Source organism: Rhea pennata, chromosome 5 (genome assembly GCF_028389875.1).
Source record: "Rhea pennata isolate bPtePen1 chromosome 5, bPtePen1.pri, whole genome shotgun sequence".
Lineage (NCBI taxonomy): Eukaryota > Metazoa > Chordata > Aves > Rheiformes > Rheidae > Rhea > Rhea pennata.
Window position 1 is genome coordinate 12,772,726 of NC_084667.1, and position 17,769 is coordinate 12,790,494.

Consider the following 17,769-nt stretch of genomic DNA (forward strand, 5'->3'; position numbering starts at 1 on the left):
GTATGAAATCAATCCTTGGAGACTGAGAACTGAACAGGACAAGGCCCTGTGCAATATTACCTAATTTGAAGCTAGCTGTGCTTCGAGCAGGAGGTCGGACTAGGTGATATCTAAAGTCCCTTCCAACTTGAAATATGACAATATTCTAAGCTCGGGAACCTCTGCAGTTAGAGGAAGGGGAGACTGAAAAGTAGGATGATAGTTGGGACAGTCAGTTAACAGTCTGTGATGATCAGTACAGCCATCTCTGCAGAGAGTGTGTGCGTGAAAGGAATCATGGTGAACTATGGCTGTCTTCTAACTTCTGAGCTGGAGCATCCTAACAAGGTTTATACACTTAACACATTCACTTGGAAACCTGCTGTACTGTCCACTGTGTTTCATGGCCTGTCCTTTGCTCCCTCCTGGCAGGCAGGCCTTGGATCTGCCCACCCAGAGCCTGCTTGGCAAGAGGGCAGGTTCTGCAATAGCACGCAGCAAAGCATCTCTTCATCCCCATGCAGGAATACCAAGCGCACAGCGGAGGTGTGGATGGATGAATACAAGCAGTACTATTATGAGGCTAGGCCATCTGCCATTGGCAAGTCATTTGGAAGGTAAGCTGCCCCTGAACCTCAACAGGAGGCCTCTGATAATCAGCTTGTTAGCTAGAAATGGCTTTTGGATCTTCTCTGGGAATAAGTGTGGGAAACCAAAGAAAAGATGCTCTGAATTGATTGCCCTGAAATTTGCAGCTTGAGTAGCTGGCTAACAAGGTTTGCTTCTAATTCACTTATTTTTCCCCCGGTAACCCCACATGAATCATTTGTTAACGGAAGACTGACGGGATCTATAATGAAATTAAAAGGCCATTCATTTTAAGTGGATAGATGAGAATTTTTTCTAATGAAGCATGTAACTGTTTCAGAAGTTTGAGTTGTATGGTTACCAGCTCTTAATTCAGAGTTCTTATGTGGATGCAGAGTCTGGGGCTAAGTGAGGCTAGCTGGTACGTGGGACTGGTTCTCACCTAGTGTACTCTCCTCACTCCTGATGGATGAATGGGGTGGCTTTTACTTGGTAGGTAAACCTTATATGTAGGGTAGGGGAGAGAGCGAGATATGCTGAAACACAGTCCTGTAGTGACTGGTCTCCAGGAGCTGCTGCACTTCTGTGCAGAGCTGTGCTCCTTATGGTGGTTTTGCTAAAGCTGTCTCCAGACTGCATGGGACAAGGGGAGGGGTTGCTCTCTGTGCTAGCAAGTCTCTATGATCCCCCCCCCAAATATAAAAAGCCCTAAAAGTGTGGTCTGTCCATGGGCTATACCTGTCTGTGAATAAGAAAAAATATTGCTGTACTAGCTGAAGGACCTGCCAAACATGATTGTGTCTCAAATGTGTACCTATGTGCACTGGAAAATAGTGCATCTCCTGTTTGTGTGGTGATGAGCAGGTTTGGTCGGACTCCCACGTGCTCTTTGTTGTACATCCTACTTTATTGTCCTGATGCACTAACTGTTTTTATACATATAGCTACCTATATGAGATGACTACAGCAGCTGAGCCTGGGCCAAATAGCAGGTAGACAGACTGTGAAGGAAACCTGACTCTTGCATATTGGACATGAATATACTGCTAATGTGTTTTAGGGACAAACTCTGCAGTCTTGTTCATGCAGACTTCCTAGGGGTTTTACTGGCAGCTTTGTCTGAATAAGAGCTGGAACAGAGCTGTAGGATTTGATTTCAGGCAGTTTTTTCAATGGTAGTAATGGACCTGTGAACCTGCATTAAATTTAAGTTTAGAATGCAAGTGCTTCTCACACCATCACAGTCAGCTGGGCCAAAAATGGAACTTCCTTCCCTACGGTTTTATGTGAATATAGGGTCTAGGCACTTTATCCTGAGCTATGGGTACATCAGTGGTCTCTGGATGGCTGAGGATGGCAGAGGGCGTGGGTACAGCCGAAAGTCTTTCCCAACACAGGGAAAGACAAGGGGGCAAATTTTGAAGAGCAAAGTCCCTTGTGTCACTGTTCAGTAGGACTGTTTGAAGGAAATCCTCTTCTTTTGCCAGCTAAAGCCAACTAAATCAGCAGTGAGAGGACTGCTGCAGCTGACACTCACTGAGTGCTGAGTAAATTTCCCATCCTACTTCCCTCTTCTCCTTGAACTGCTTAAAGACAAGTCATTGTGCTTTTTAGGTCCTCAGCCCAATCTGAGCCTAGGGCTGCTTTTGTATCTCCCTCACCTTCAGCACATGCAGTTTAACCACCTGTATATACCTGAGCACTGACACTTCCTAGGCGTTTACAGGAGCTGATAGTTGTGCAATTTTCATGGAAAGGCTCTACAGGGGCACAAAGAAGTAGAAATGCCTTCTTGGTGCTCCAATACCTTTACTACTCTGCATTATTTAATCGTATATGTCTTGGACCCTACTATCTCTCTCAGCTGAAAGAAAGGCAAGAATTTATCTCTGAAGGTGCCTCTTCTTCCTTTCCATTTCCTGCCATTTACCTCTCCTCTTTTTCAGCTCAAATCAGTGATGTTGTTCTGATCCTAGGAACAACTAGGTGGGAGAATGAGTAAAGGTGAAATTTCATATAATCTCCCTCTAACCTGCTGGCCACTCTTCATTGCTCCCCTCCCTCCTGTTCACTATTTTATCCTGAACAACATGCATGTTTTTCTAGCATTGCAGAGCGAGTGGAGCAGCGCCGCAAACTGAACTGTAAATCCTTCCAGTGGTATCTGGAGAACGTCTACCCAGAGCTCAAGTGAGTCAGTTCTCAGCTTGTAGAAATCTCTGATGAATGTGGGAAGTGGATAATAACAAGAAGCTGAGTCTTCCTGGCAGCAGGCAAAGGAGTGGCTCATGCCTGGAAAAAGTTTTCTTTTTTTCTTTTTTTTTTCTTTCTTTTGATGAGAAACCTTCCATCGTTGCTTGGCTTGTTTGATAACAACATCACTGTGCAAGACCTGTTACTCGTCCTTCTGGGAGCCATCCGTTCTACCCTATAGAGCTGTCCCTCAAAGATGTGCAACAGTGGTGTTTTAGGACAAGCATGAGTGTGTAGACAAGCCAGGAGCATTATATCCCTCCTAATTAAGGCTTGGCTCTGTCTGCTGGATACGCTCTCTGGAGGCAGTTGACCTGAGTGGAGCTAGACTGCCTCAGAGCAGAGGTGCAAGCAGTCTTGCAAGCAGAAAGCCCCAGAGAATGCCAGAAACAGCTTTGTCCAAGGCTTCCTCTTCCCTTGGTCAAGACAAGGCAGTATTGTGGATTTGCCCTCCTGACAGGTAGGCTGGGCCAAACCAGAGCTGTGTTGTTAGCACTTGGTACGTAACAAACCCTGGCAACGCATCCTAACTCCCAGTCAACAAAGCCTACAGCTGACATGGGTTAAGGCTAAAACATCTTATTGGAGGCTGGGCTTGACAGATCCTTGCTGTGTTGCTACCAAAGTGACAGTGAATGTGTACTAGCACCAGGGAGAAGAGTCTAGAAAAGGGGGAGGCAGGGGCAGGATAGATCAGTGTGGATATTGCTTTCTACTGGCAGAGACCTCTTTTAGAGGTGACATCGCACTGAAGCCTTGCCTGCTTAAGGCGTATCTGAGGATCCCGTAATACCTTCTGAAACAAAAGGATATCATCCCTCTGAGCAGGTGGGCTTTTGCCTCCCTCAGATGTTTGTAGTGGATAGCATTTCTTTCATTTTCTGTCAAAACAAAGGCCACTGCATTTCAGTCAGCGGCCAGTTTTGCCCTCATAAATGTGTAAGTGCTTTGGTACATTTTGGGATATGAAATGCCATGCAACTGTTTTTTACTTCAAGGGTTCCTGAAAAGGAGCTGATTCCAGGGATAATTAAACAAGGGGGAAATTGCCTGGAGTCTCAGGCACAGGATACGACAGGGAACATGTTGGCTGACATGGGAAACTGTAAAGGGACGGTGCACAATCCACCTGTCACTCAGGTAGGTGGCCTTCAGTTTGGTTCTTTGCTCTTGCTTCTGCCCTTTTTTACTACCAGTCACTGAGAAGACCCATCTCTGATATTGGTGGGTTTGTACACAGGTGAATGAGGGAAGAATTTGATCCTATTAGTCATTTTAATACCAAGCAGAAAAGGGAAGCTATACCACTCTCAAAGCTCTGTCAGCTCAACAGACCCAACAGTCAGACATAGGTTGGGAAGATCTTCATCACTCAAAGGCAATAGATAATACTTGAATTCTCAAAGGTGCGACTAGTCTGTGCAGCAAGTGCATGATCAGCGTTTGAGGCACATAACTGTTCCATTTGGACCTTTGCTTGGCTTCATCTCTGATGGGGCTATGACTCTTTCCCATTAAAACCAGTCCAGGGTGTGCTTGGCTTGTACCTCAGCATGCAGGCAGAAGATTCCCACAGGGTCAGATATATTCCTTGGTCTACCAGTTTGGCTGTAGCTGCAGATGGCTTGAGCCAAGACCCCAGCTGCAGTAATTTGTCACAGCTTTCCTAATTGCAGTGGAGCTGTACTGGTTTATACTGGTTGAGGATCTGCACCCAGTCTCCTCTTCTGGTAGCCACAATGCAGCAGGGAGGTAGCTTCAAAAGTTGAGTGTCATAGTAAGCTATTTTATGCCAGAAAATACATATTCACATCTGTTAATTGTTGGAAAAAGGTTTGCAGCCAGCATTCAACATGCTGTTTAATCTGACTCATTGTTCCATGTCATTACAATTTGAAATCTCTGAAACTTATTGCACTTTGTGTTTCTTTCTTGGAGAAAGTATAATAATATTTGTTTGGGTTGGGTGTCCATCTAATGTGAAGAGGAGAAAATGAAATGGCTTGTGCTTTGTGTATGTTAATGATATTTGTTAGCTCGTGGATATGGTTGCATGTGTTTTGCTTCCCCTGGGGATCTGTAGGACCCCATTACCTGTTGCAGAACATGTCTGTTGTGTAAAGTATACAGAAGCAATTGCACAACATGTAAATCGTGGGTCAGTGTCCTCCCTATTATGTAGGCCTAATCCTGTAAAACTGCAGAGCAAGGAGCTGTGTGGGATCCCAGGGTAATTATGTAGCTCAAATGGTCAGGAGGCTCTGCTGCGTGTTTTGAAATAGTCATAATGCACCAAGCCTGAGCATAAACCTCGGATTAGGTAAAGTCTGCTGCCACAGCCTTCCCAGGGAGCCTTTGATAAGAGTCAAACAAGGGATCTAGAGTTTGGAGATACCTGATAGAAAAAGCTTTTACCTTCTCCATTTATCACCATTATCATCATAACGGAACATTTCTTTTTCTTATGTCAAAGGAGTGGATATTCAGTGACCCGCTAATTAGACAGCAAGACAAGTGTCTTTCCATTACCTCCTTCTCCACTGGCTCTCAAATCACACTGGAAGCCTGCAATCAGAAGGACGGCAGACAGGTAACCTGTGTGCATTTCTTAATCCCTTCATTACCATGTGCTGGCATTCCTGTGTTAGTGCAGCCTGCAGGGAAAAAACCCAGCACTATCAAGGTGTATACAAGTTCCTTCCATCTTCTGCATCTCCCTCTCTAAGGTGTTTCATAAGCTTGGGTTAATGAGATTGCCCACACAGCTGTGTGGGTACCTGCTCTGCCTATGCCTTCATCAGAGTGGTTAGCTGCAGCCCTCTGCTACCCCAGCCTAGTTTCTTGGGTATGTTTATGCTCAACCAAGACTGTGCAGGAAGGGAGCAGGGCATGTGACTAGGTAAATAAGCAGCAAATACGTTGAAATACCCTAGGGAAGTGCTGTATGTGCCATCATTTGTTTATTTATTTAGAAGTAGTAGAGCTGTGTTCTTTGTACTATCTTTGGGCATGTGAACAGATCTTTAAAACTGAGTGCATGCAATTCATTTGAGAAATATCGACTGTCATAAAGCATCATATGTTCCACCCAATTCTCGCTGAGTAAAAATACACAGCAGCAGTACTGGCGCTGCAATATTCCCAACCAAATGCAGCTCTGTGACTCTCATCCCGCTTTTAAGACACGCATCCCTGACCTGTGAGGACACCCAGGTCATTTTGTCTTACAGTAGGAGGTAACAGTTGGCCTCTCAGATAGCCAGGGTTCCCTTACAGGTACGTGATATGCCTTTTTATCAGAACTGACCAAAACATAATGTGACAAGCCAGTATTGACAGACAGCAAATGGATTGGGCTTGTTTCATCCTTGCCTCTTGTTCTTCCCTCTACACCAAGAGAGAACAAACTTTGTTTTATCTAGAGCTATGTTGTCATGTTTTCCAATGCATCTATTGTTTTGATTGCCCATAGGCAGGAGACTGCTCAGCCTGCTACCGGTCCTCAACAGTGTCCACTTTTGCCAGTGCTTTTTAATGCCATATGTATCTCTGAATTTTGTTCTTCCTGAAAGAAAGCACTTTAAAAAAGCACTGAAATCCAGTCTTGTCCGTTTATGGAAAGCCTATGTAGATCTTTCTCTGGAGGGCTAATTAATGCAGAAGTATCTTGAAAAGCTATCACCATGAATATACTGGAAAAACTCTTAGTTCAGATTAGCCTTGCAAGGATATCCCACATGGGCTGTGCTTGCCTGTTACTTTTCCTTGTTGGTAATCACTTACCCTGTTGCTGTCCAGTTAGGTCACTTAGCTTCCCCCTAGATGGTTTGCACTATTTTCCTTCATGGCAGCAAAGAGAACTCTGGCAGCTGCCAAAATTAGCTGTCTTTCCCCTCCTTCCCTGTCATAGAAGGATAAAGGTCTCCTGAATGAGGGTGGTTTGCAGGGTCTATTAGCTAGAAGACATTAATCCCTGTATTTTGGGGAGGTGAGGTAGAAGTGCATTTGAGTTTTTAATCTAGCTTGAGTTGAAATGCTCTGAAATTTTGAGAATTTCTGTGGGGATCCCAAACTCCTATTCCAGATTTCTACATACGAAGCAACTTCCACTTGCAATACCCAAATTTGTCGTCTTTCTGGTGAATGTTTTTCAGATCTTTTCCTTCTGTAAACAGATCAGTATTTGTTGTTAATGCAGACATTGTTTTTTAACTAGCTAGAAATCAGTTATCTTTACGAACTGCCCCATTCTCTCTCATCTTTTCCTCTTCTGGAGGAGCCACCTGCATCTAAGGCAGTATCTTCTATTCACTTTAGGAACTGACACTTTCTCTGCCAGCTCCTAGCTAAAGTGGGAGCTGAAGCTAGCAGCTTTTATGGGTGTCATCTGGGAGCGTATGTCTGGGCTAACAAGGCAAACTTCTGGAAAAGAAAAGACAAGAAAGAGTCTAGTTCTTCCTGGGTTGTCAGCTTGCAGAACTTCTTGCCTGGGATGTCACCTTAGCCCACCTCCCAGTTTTTAAAAAGCTGAGTTTCCAGGTGTTAGCCATTGCTGTGAAAGCTTCGAAAAAGCTAAATGAAGGAGTAAAGCATGAGATAACAAATTTCCTGTATTGCTTTACAGCGTGCCTGTCTCCTCATGGTACTCACAGCCCAGAGCTGGTCTGTCAGAAAAAGAGAGCAGTGTTTTGAAACTGCACATGGAAGTAGCCACTCCTTGGTTCAAGTGAACTTCTCAGAAAGCTATGAAAATTTTTACTGAGGAGGAAATTCAGAGAGGCTGAAAGGGAGTGAAAGAAGGAGATCTGAGCTACCTCAGAGAGGTGGATGTGGTGAGGGAAAGGTCTGAGTGGGCAGTATAAGCAGAAGGGACAATGTGCACTACACGTATAATGTCCAAGGAAAAGATGATATGATGAAATCCCTGCTTTGAGCATCTTCTCTGCTGCCGCTGACATCAGGTCTGTGGTGAATGGGGTGGAAGATATTTGGAGTTTCCTAGATTTGATTTTCATGTCTATGGCTGAGTAATGCAAAGGCAAGATTTCTGGCAGAAAATGGGGCAAGTGATAGCTTCATTTTATAGTCCCATTGCAGTAGACTTGTTACATCCTTACAATGGCTCCATACAGCGCTTGAACTTGCTTTCTGCCTTCAAACGTACTGAACTGGTGCCCATGATACATAGCTGTTGTGCATTAAGCCTCTCCACAGAGCGGGGGATTTTTACTGTCGATTCTGAGTGCTAACAGCAACTTTGTGTCTATCTGACATGATTTAATATTCTAGAGGAGGCTTTATAGCATTATGAACTGTATCTAGAATATTACCTCAAAATAAGTCTAGATCCCTGCAAACGGGAGGATACTAGAGAATGGTCCCAATCCAGATGAGTTTTGGCTCCATTAGGCTATTCTCTCTCAAGCTGAAAAGAACCAGGAACAAAGCGTGTTTGGCACCGTGATCCTGTTCATCAGCAACAGCCGGAACCACTAGCAGAAAAAATAGCCAAGAGCTATTCTGCATAATTAGAACTAGACTTGAAACCAGATGGATGTTATCCATAAAGTTATTTGAATAATAGCATTTTTACTTGAATGCATAATAAATTATTGCCTTTAGTTCTGGTTTTGACTCTGACTGACGATGGGAGTGGCACTTTAATTTGTGTTATAGTGAGGACAAATAGAAGGCAAAGTGAGAGTCAGACACTAAAATAAAGCATAAAAATGAGAAACATTGGCACAGCATTTCCCAACAGAACAGGAGCATGCTGAGAAATCCTATTAAACAACCATATTTCATTAAAATCTGCTGAAGGAATGTAACTTTAGTCTGAAAAGGAGGACAGCAGGTTTTCTCTTGAAACAAACAATATTTGAAATCTTATATGCCTTTGAACATACGATTGGAAAATTTTCCTCACCTTGCTTCTCAGTGTCTCATATTACCTGAAAAGTAGACAACTTCAACTTTAAACAAACTATCAGAAAAGAGACAGAGTGAAAACATGTATGTTCTGGAAGCACCTAAATTAACATCTTCATAGTAGTAGGGTGGTAAAATGGTCCTTGCATTATGCCACTGCTTGAAAGAAATTTTCGTGAGACGAGAGTGTTTCTCAGCTCTGATTCCTAGTTTTACAAATGCGGAGCTCAAAGAGAGACAGCAGTTGCTGGATGTTGGTGTGAGCTTTTCCATTATACGCTCTCTGCTCATGTATTTAAAATTTTCTGGGCATCATCTTCAACACCAGCTTCAGGTTGCCCATGGCTGTGCAAATACATTCAATTACAATCTGCAACACCCTAGGCTATTCCAGTTATCAGTTCTCCATTCAACTCTGTCCAAGGTGTCTCAATCCCAATCAACAACATCTGTTCTTCCTGGCTGTGTTTCCTGAGTTTGGCTGGCTCCGCTACATTTCCAAGCTTACAAGGATCTTATCAGGAACTTGAAACAAACTCTGGACTGATTGAATTGCTGAGATTAAAAACAAAGTTTTGATTACCCCGAGGAGTTACTCATGTAAACACTTTCAGCTCTTGTATATATTGGAATATTTCACTGGTACAGGATGATTGACTATTTCTGACTTTTCTTTCAGCAATTGCACTTGGAATGCTTATATCTAACCATCTCAAGGTACTTTACAAAGATAGGTAACAAAGATGGAGCGAGAGCTTTACAGAAATATGGGGAAATTTTTGGTTGATATTTGGGGGGAGAAAGAGACAATATTTCGATGAAATTACTGATTTTTTTTCTATTCCCATGCTAAACCTGATGGGACCAGTAAACTGCATTATCTCCATCTGCACAAGAAAGGGAGACTGAGGCAGATTTTCAAGCCAAAACTTTCTGAACTTTGACAATGCTTAGATCTTCCAAAAGCTTCCCTTTCAGATGCTGACCAGTCATAATAATCTGGGCATAGGACATGAGCAGACTCCCTGTAGCCTTCCTCTGTGTGTGCAGGTGGTGCCTGCTATGGCATTTTTGGCCAGGAAAATGGTGAGGTGAGGATCATCACTACCCTTTAAAAATTAGCTGTTCAAGCTCCCTGTGCAGTCTGTGGACAAAGCTAGGCCCCTCCGGAGGGTGATGCTACTTCAGCACATCACTATGTGATTACTGTAGACTAAGGTGACCAACTCAGAGATGGTTGAAGCTAGGAGAAAAACACTGTATCTCCAGTTTCCACCTACTCATGCTGCCCATCCTCTTTAGGAGTCTGAGATATAGTGTGTCCCTGCATGATTAGGTATTAGGCTGTCCTTGGCAATTCTGTGGTCTGACAGTCAAGAAGGAGGGTCTTACAAAAGGTTCAGGTGAAGCTGAGTGAACTTCTTCTGGTATCCTGCAGAGAACAGCAAACTACAGTTCCTGGTCAGAAACTCCCTGTGTAGCACCTTCCTGCAGCCCAGATGAGGCTTATATCCAATTCTTCATCATGTTCTCAGCATACCTCCTTCCTCTTCCTCATCATTATCCACACCCTACTTTCTGTTGAACAGAAAAACCCTGAGGTGCTTCTGAAACCGCAGGCTTTCCAGTTGTGTGATTGACTGAGGAGTTCATTGGTTTGGTGTAGTCTGTTAGCTGCAGAAAATGTGATGTTGTGAGTGTTTGCTGGTGTCCTGCTCTTTATGTTGCCATAGACTTTTCCTACAGGCAGTGTAGTGGGTGCCTACTCGGCATGGAGAGATCACACATCAGTGGATCTCTAATCTAGAGGAATATGACAGAGAATCTCCCAGTGGTGCCAGGTTTCTCCTGAATAACTCAGAGAAATAAGCAAGTGTCTCTTAGTAATTGCCCTTGTCCTCCATCTCTAGTATTACAACAGCATTCTTCTTCACAGCAGGGTCTTCTGATGAGCTATGGGATATGTAAGAGGGAGGGCTGGCAGGTGCTCCCTAGCACACACACACAAGGGAAGGCAAAGGAGGAGGCTGCGAACTGGCAACTATGGCAGCAGGGGCAATGGTGGAGGGCAAGGAAGAGTTTCCTCTTGGCATGGTAGGTGTGCTGTGAAGCAGGGAAAGGGCAAGTTGCGAAAGGGCAAGAGTCTCTTCACTGAGGTGTTCATGATCCTGGGAAACACTGATGGGGAGGCCGTTGTGCAGAGGTCGTACTACACCAGATAAGCACAGAGTATTACTGCCTGGGAATTTCCTGGTATCGTCCTTCCCAACATCACTATGTTCCTCTGCCCCCTTGCCTATTAAAATCATTTGCAAAAAATGGCCCTCCTTTAGAAGCAACCCTTCAGCCAGGGCTAGCAGCCATGGCAAGGTGAATGTCCTCCTGGTATTTTGTCTTGAAAGACTATGTGATGCAGAAGGGACAGATTGTTCTGGGCTTTGCAATGAGCCTACCATCCAGGAAGTATAACTAGCTCCCAGATTTGGAAGACAGCCGTCAGCAATATGTGAGCATAACAGGGTGCTTGAAACATGGCATACAGGAACATGAGCTATTTGCTGCATTACTTACTCAAGAATTATAGTGTCAATAGATTTTGACGTTAAGTCTTGATAGTGTAGAAATTTTTCACTTTGCATACCATTTCTACAGTAGCTTTGAGGTCCATCAGTGCTGTCAGGCTGTCTCCTTTTCCTCATCAGTCCCATGGCCTGGGTGAAATATCCTCATAATATCCCTCATAATACCCAGGCTGTTGACCAAATGGGCACTTAGACACAAATTCTAACTGATTCAGCTGTGTGACAGAAATGAGCGATGGGAAAATCCCAGGATCCTTGTGTGTGCAATCCAATAACTTGAGTTATTGGATTGCTCAGCTGTGCCTGACTGGAGGGAAACAGCGCAGCCTCACCAGGGAGATCCTAAGTCCACAGACTTATTTCTACTTTTATCTCTATGCTAACAGTCAGAATGGGCCCTGTTCTTCCCATCAGGGGTGGAAGGTACAGCCCTTTTCTAGAAGAATTTACAGTTCAAGATTAGGACATATGTTTTGCTTCCTAGAAAGCTGCACAACCAAAGTGGACCTTCAGGGAAGAGTTGCATGTGGAGCCCTGTGAATATGTGCTGAGGGAGCTGCCCCAGAGGACAGCACTGTAGAAAGCAGAGAGATGTTTACTGAGAAGCTGTCAAAAGGACACTTATAAATTGAAATGTCAGCAGAGCAGATAAGATCATCAAGAAGAGCCAGTTGTGAAGGGTGCAGAGATATAAAGAGCTTTCAGTATAGTGCTGATAAAAATCTTGAATCTGATGAGAAGAGAGATGAGGGGGTAGGGAAGAGAGAGAGAGATGTGATCTAGTCAAGCAGCAAGGAATGTGATTTTTTTTTTTTTTAACTACAGTGCTTTCTGTGGATTGGAGAGAAACTGTGGAAGAGTTTCAGGTTTTGAGAGGTATCTGGGTGCCTAGAGATGCAGGGCAAAGAATGGCAGGGAGGTCATGAACATAAAATGCTTTTGAAAATTCCACTGCTGATTTTGTGTTCTAAATGTCCAGCCCTACAGTCCAGCTAAGCTCAAACCCCAGTTATCACTAATACAGGAAGCCAGTACTTTGGAGATGCTGCTCATACTCTTATTTTCAATTTCCCTAGTGGCTGTGGTTTCCTTGTGATTTATTGTCAACCTTTCTCCAGCTTGGAGTCACTGTTCCCTGGTGAAATGGAAGTAACAGCCTGTTTCTTATCTCCCTTCTTACAGAAGTGGAAGATGAAAGGTGGTTTCATTCAACACTTTGTCAGTGGTCTCTGCCTGGAAAACCAAGCTGGAAGAGTGGTGACCAACCCTTGCCAAGCAGATGTAGCTGGCCAACAGTGGGAGTTGCTACAAGCCACATGATGGTATCACAGAGACATCCTTGTTTCTTTGTGCATGAGACTTTGGGAATGGAAGGTGATTAGGAAGGGAGGATTAGTATGTCTAACCCTAAATGTTTTCATCATGCCCATCAGCGAGCCACCATTTCAGCTGAGCACTTCGTGTTTTTGAGCTTTTCAAAGAAGAAGCTGGGGGTAAGAGAGGGTGAGGAGTGTTGTTGAAATCAGCCCACCTGATTTCAGTTCTCTGTAACTGATGTTTGTGCACAACAGCATACAGAGTGAGGAAAGGACCCAATACAACACTGAGAGTGACGTGAACTGCCTTGTAGCTCTCCTTATCCATTCCTTTCTCTACATACTGAGCCCATGACCTTCAGTCCAACAACTTAGATGATAATTGTGCAAGTATTTGGTAGCTCTTTAGCTTCTCTAGTTTTTGCTCCACCATCATGCATCATTTATGCGTGTATGTGCTGGTGTGTTGCAGTAAGGACTGACCAGCAGAAGAGTCATCACGGTTAGTGAAGGGGCTAGGAGGGGATTAGCAGACCCTTGAGGCAGGACTGTAATTTCTTTGTGGTAGGCCTGTTCGTTCCTCTCCCTGCAGAAGCTGCTCTGCAACCTAATGGGCCAAGACTGGGAAATGGGGCCCAAATCTGACAAAACGACTGGGAAAGGGATGATCTGTTCTAGCAGCACAGCCAGAGTTTGTTTGGGGTGGGGGGGGCTACTCCCTACTGAGTTGCTATTCCCTGTTTTCTATGGGTAGGAGGCCAGTGCTACCTCGGTGAGCCCCGCTGGACCCTGCCTGAGGCACTGGCCTGAGGAAGGAGCACGTATAACTTCCCCCTTGCTCGGAGGAAGACAGGGAGGAAAACAAGGGCAACCCCTGTGTCATCACAGGGTTCTCGCTACTGGCCAGGCTGAAGCACAGCCCTGTCACTGCTCCACGTCTGAGTGTGTGTGAACCTGGCCAGCGTGACAAGCCACCTGATCCTTCTGCTTAGTTGCTTTCCCCAACCTGAGAAAGGAGGCTAAAAGGCCTGGGGCTGCTCCACTTGTGAAGCTTCACTCTTCTCCCTGGGGTCAGCTTGAGAAAGTTAGTTGGTGAAGTTGAAACTGCTGTTTGCCTCTCCTGGAGATGAATATTTGTACACTGCACGAATACTGCCAAGGTGTGATGTCTCCTTTGTGTTCTGGGGATGTCGAGGGTGACTGATATGTCTAGCTAACATGCCATTTCTGCTTCCAGTGACCAGCTAGCTGTAACTGAGTTTGGGTTTTTAGACATGTCAGGGGAAGTTTACCTATTCAAAGAAAGAAAAAATCCCCACAATGTTAGCTTCTCCTACTAGATCTGTTGAACTTTCCTATTGGAGCTAGGTTTGTGAACCAACACCTCTCCTCAAGAGCTTGGCAGAGGACCATGCGGTTTGGCTACCTTCAGCAGACTATTACTTGCCTGGGTCCCTTCTACTCTGGTGTAAGAGAGACAGAGGATGCTCATTTGGATTCTGAACAACTGGCTGCTTTTGATCATGTTTGTATCACTGCTTAATTCTTCCTCCCAACTTGTTATTAGCCCAAACAGCTGACAAAAGAACAGATACTGTTCTTCGTATGCACATTTGTATATGCTCAGGAGTGGTTGTGTGAGAACTGGAGGATTTGTTGTTGGCTCTTTCTTATTTTAAAGAAATTGGTCTTTTATCCAGTTAGGTGGCAGGAGCTCATTTCCTGTTTCCCCCTTCACTTTGACAGCGGCTCACCATCTTAACGCTCTGATTAACCAAATGAACAACAGGCCAGCCCAGTGAAAACTCAGGAGGCAATTCCCTTCATCCCCATGCTTACAGCTGCATGGAGCAGCTATACTTGTGTGTGGGAGGAAGGGCACTGACCCTGCAGAGACTTCTCCTCTTTCCCTGCAGAGATGCTTAGAGAAGCTTCAACAGCTGACATCGCAGCTTAGAGAAATGAGAAAGACAAGAGAAAGAAAATAGCCTAGGAAAGGGAAGAGAGTAGGGCAGACAGCCCCCTCAGGGAGAGAGAGATGCCATCTTATCAGTAATAGCTTTTTTTAGACAAGAAGATGCAGGAGATGCTCATTAAGTCAAATTCTTACATACCTGGCTAGAAAAAATTTGAAGAAAATACAGACAAAAGACCAGTGAGTAGGTTCTGTATATAATCTCTGCAGACAATAAAATGCTTAAGGATTACATATTTTCATCAAAACGCATCCAGGGGGACTACCTAAGCTTCCCCTGTTTCACTTCCCAGCAGGCCAAGGGTTGCAGCTAACAGCCTGTTCCCTCCTTCGCCAGGTACTGCTTCCTTCCTTCTTGCTCCCACTGTGTATGTCCAGCTTTCTTGCTGTTCCTCCTCCATAATCATAATGGGACCAGGACCCAACTCCTCTACAAACATATTTCTTGACTGCTGTAGATAACAGGAACCCTGCTTATGTACAGTCTCCAAGCTCTGAGTCAGCCCTGGGTCAAAGGGCTGGCTACTGCCCTTGGCTTTGTGCTTGGCTCCTATGTGGGAGGTTACTGACTGCTCCCAGAGCAGAGGCACCTAGACTAACATTTGTGTATTTGTGCCTCTGTCAGCACTGTTCACCACCTGGCATCTGTCTGGAGCTGTGAGCTAGGGCAGCTGAAGATTGGACACCCTCCTTGTTCAGGTGCCATAGTCTGGGGAGAGAAGGGTAAAGGAGGGCAGATGCTAGAAGTCAGTAATTTAAACTGCCCCTTCCAGTTAAGAGCTAGCGGAGCCATAAATCTACCCAGCTCTGAACATGTGATCCTGAGGGACTTCCCCCCTGCTGTACTCTACTCCTCACCAGACCTTCCTGCAGGTCCAGTGCAGACCTTTCCACACACCTTCATATAGAGGCCATTGGTTTCCTCAGGGTTTTAGTGACTGCTGAAAACAAGAGGCATTACAAAAGGCTGCTTTCAAGTATGGGCAAACTAAACTGTTTTGTAGAGGGCTCCAGAAAGAAAACTCTTTCAAGTTTTCCTTGAAATAGAACTACCTGAGCCTTCAAATTTGGCCCAAAGCTTTTTTTCTTTAACATTCAGAACGAACAGCTGCTCATTCTTGTTTTCCTTACTTTAAATGGACTCCTAGACTGTGAAGACAGAGCATTCACATTGGTAATGTCCATTAAGAAAGCTGTTACTATAGCAGAACATCCACTATAATTTCATGTGCTATGTGGGGACTGATGGGGAGGTTATTGAAGAGGAACCAAAATTACTGTTGTACAGAAATCAATCTCAAAGGGTTTATTTTCCCCACTCTGTTGTAAATTGTACTTTGCCAGATGTAATTTATGTGGAACCCAGATTTGTTTTCCCTTTTCTTGAAGAAAGCATGTGCCAGACTCTGTTTAATGCCTGGAATAAAATCTAATTTGAAACAAGTGTTTCAGCCTGTTCTTTTTCCTTTTTACTTCCAGTTGGAAAAGAGCCTCCATCCTTGCTCCCCTGGTCCCTTGCTCTGTCTCCAGCTCAGTTTATATCCCCAGACATATCTTTGCACTTCAAGAAGGACACTGCAGGAGTTGTCACAGAGATTTATAGCATGCAGTGGCCTATCAGTTGCAAATGCCTGAAGAAGCTCTCCTCAGCAGACTGGGAAGGAAGGTATCCTTTCTGGCAAAAGTTGAGAAAACAGTTAATAATCTGTTTTTTGTATGCTGAAAGATATAGCTGGGGGGCAGGAGGGAGAAGGAAATATTTTTTTTTATATAATCTTCTCCTTGATCTTTTCTTCCAGCTCTCAGTCTGTGCATTCCTCACTAAACCTCCCAGAGGCCTCCCTTCTGCCTCTAGCTTGAGGGCAGGGGAGCATCACCAGCAGTGAATACCTGCTAGCAAGCATGCTGCTGAGCTTCATCTACTGTGACCATGTATAAAGCCCAACCAGCTATGACACTTTGGAGGATCTGAGTTTAAAATTAGGACTTAAATGCCTGCTATGTCACCCACAGAGGCTTTTTTAAACTAGGGGCTGCTAGGTCTGCCTCTGCAGAAAGCAGCTGTGTTGGAGTGTTTCTCTAGCAGAGGATGGTTCAGCAGAAGTCAGCTGATACATGGGAGATCAGCATTTCCCTGTCCTGCCTTGTAGCATGCCAGGTGTTTGAGTGCTATGGGGACTTGATAAAAAGGAAGAGAGCTGGGTTTTTCTCTCTTTGTCCTGCTTCTGTAGCAGGATATCTGTGAAGCTTTTTCCTTGAAGTCTTGCTGTGTATGTCCTAAGTGACAACCTCTGTAGTACCCTAGAAACCAGGAGATCCTCAGTCTTTAATAATGGCTGGAAGAGTTTAACTGGGCCAGTCTAGGAAAATGAAATATTGGTCCTCTGAAGGGCCGAATAGGTGAGGAAGGAGAAGAATGAGAGAGGAGACCATCCTCTCTGAGGAGGGGAGGGTCACGCATGCAGTGATCTAACATATAAATGGGGTGGAGAACGGTTTGGGATAGAAACAGTTGCATCATGGGGAAGGTCAAACAAGGTGTAGGGGGAAATCATAGAGGATTTTTTTTCACATAGTTAAAAATATGGAAGGACCACACCTATAGTGATCACACAGGCCAAATTCAGTAAATGCTTTGTCTTTAAAAGCAAATCAAGGCTCTCTAAAATGTCCAGTTTAGCACTCAGGAAACAAAAGATTTTATTTGAAACAGAGATGTTCTCCAGCTTGAGTTCATTAGGGAGGTTAGATGCTACATCTTCTTTTTCCCATGGCCTATTAAAAGGGACTTGCTTGATACAGAGACAGAGGCCTTGCACAAGTATTTCTTCATTCTCAAAAATCCTCTGTTGCTGGGCTGCAGGGTGTTCTAAGGTTGGTAACTCTCCATTCCTCTTGTTAAACCTCTTACAGTTTTATGCCAACAACAGCAGAGAGCTGGGCTGCCTGCTCCTCTGCCTGTCTGTTGATTTTTTCCCAAGTTCATCAACAAACCTATAGTCTCCCATATAGTCCAGTCTTAGTCAGTTTTGGCTGAAATTGCACCATGGCTAACAGTTGAAAATGCCCATCTGTTTGAACTCAAAAGACTTCCCAGGCTATTTTGGCCTTGTCAGAGAAGAGTTTCTTGTTTCAGTTGTGCTGAATA

At 44.5% G+C, this 17,769-nt stretch overlaps 1 protein-coding gene across 2 annotated transcripts in view; it reads left to right on the forward strand.

The window, feature by feature from the left end:
• Window positions 1-16,065, forward strand: part of GALNT16 (polypeptide N-acetylgalactosaminyltransferase 16) — a 90,517-nt gene extending 74,452 nt beyond the window's left edge. For both annotated transcript variants that reach the window (XM_062575863.1, XM_062575862.1), the window contains exons 11-15: window positions 504-596; window positions 2,674-2,757; window positions 3,819-3,960; window positions 5,294-5,410; window positions 12,513-16,065. In XM_062575863.1, the coding sequence (XP_062431847.1) occupies window positions 504-596; window positions 2,674-2,757; window positions 3,819-3,960; window positions 5,294-5,410; window positions 12,513-12,650 (574 nt within the window). In that variant the 3' untranslated portion in view covers window positions 12,651-16,065. The remainder of the gene's footprint in view (window positions 1-503; window positions 597-2,673; window positions 2,758-3,818; window positions 3,961-5,293; window positions 5,411-12,512) is intronic.
• Window positions 16,066-17,769: the final 1,704 nt, after the last annotated feature.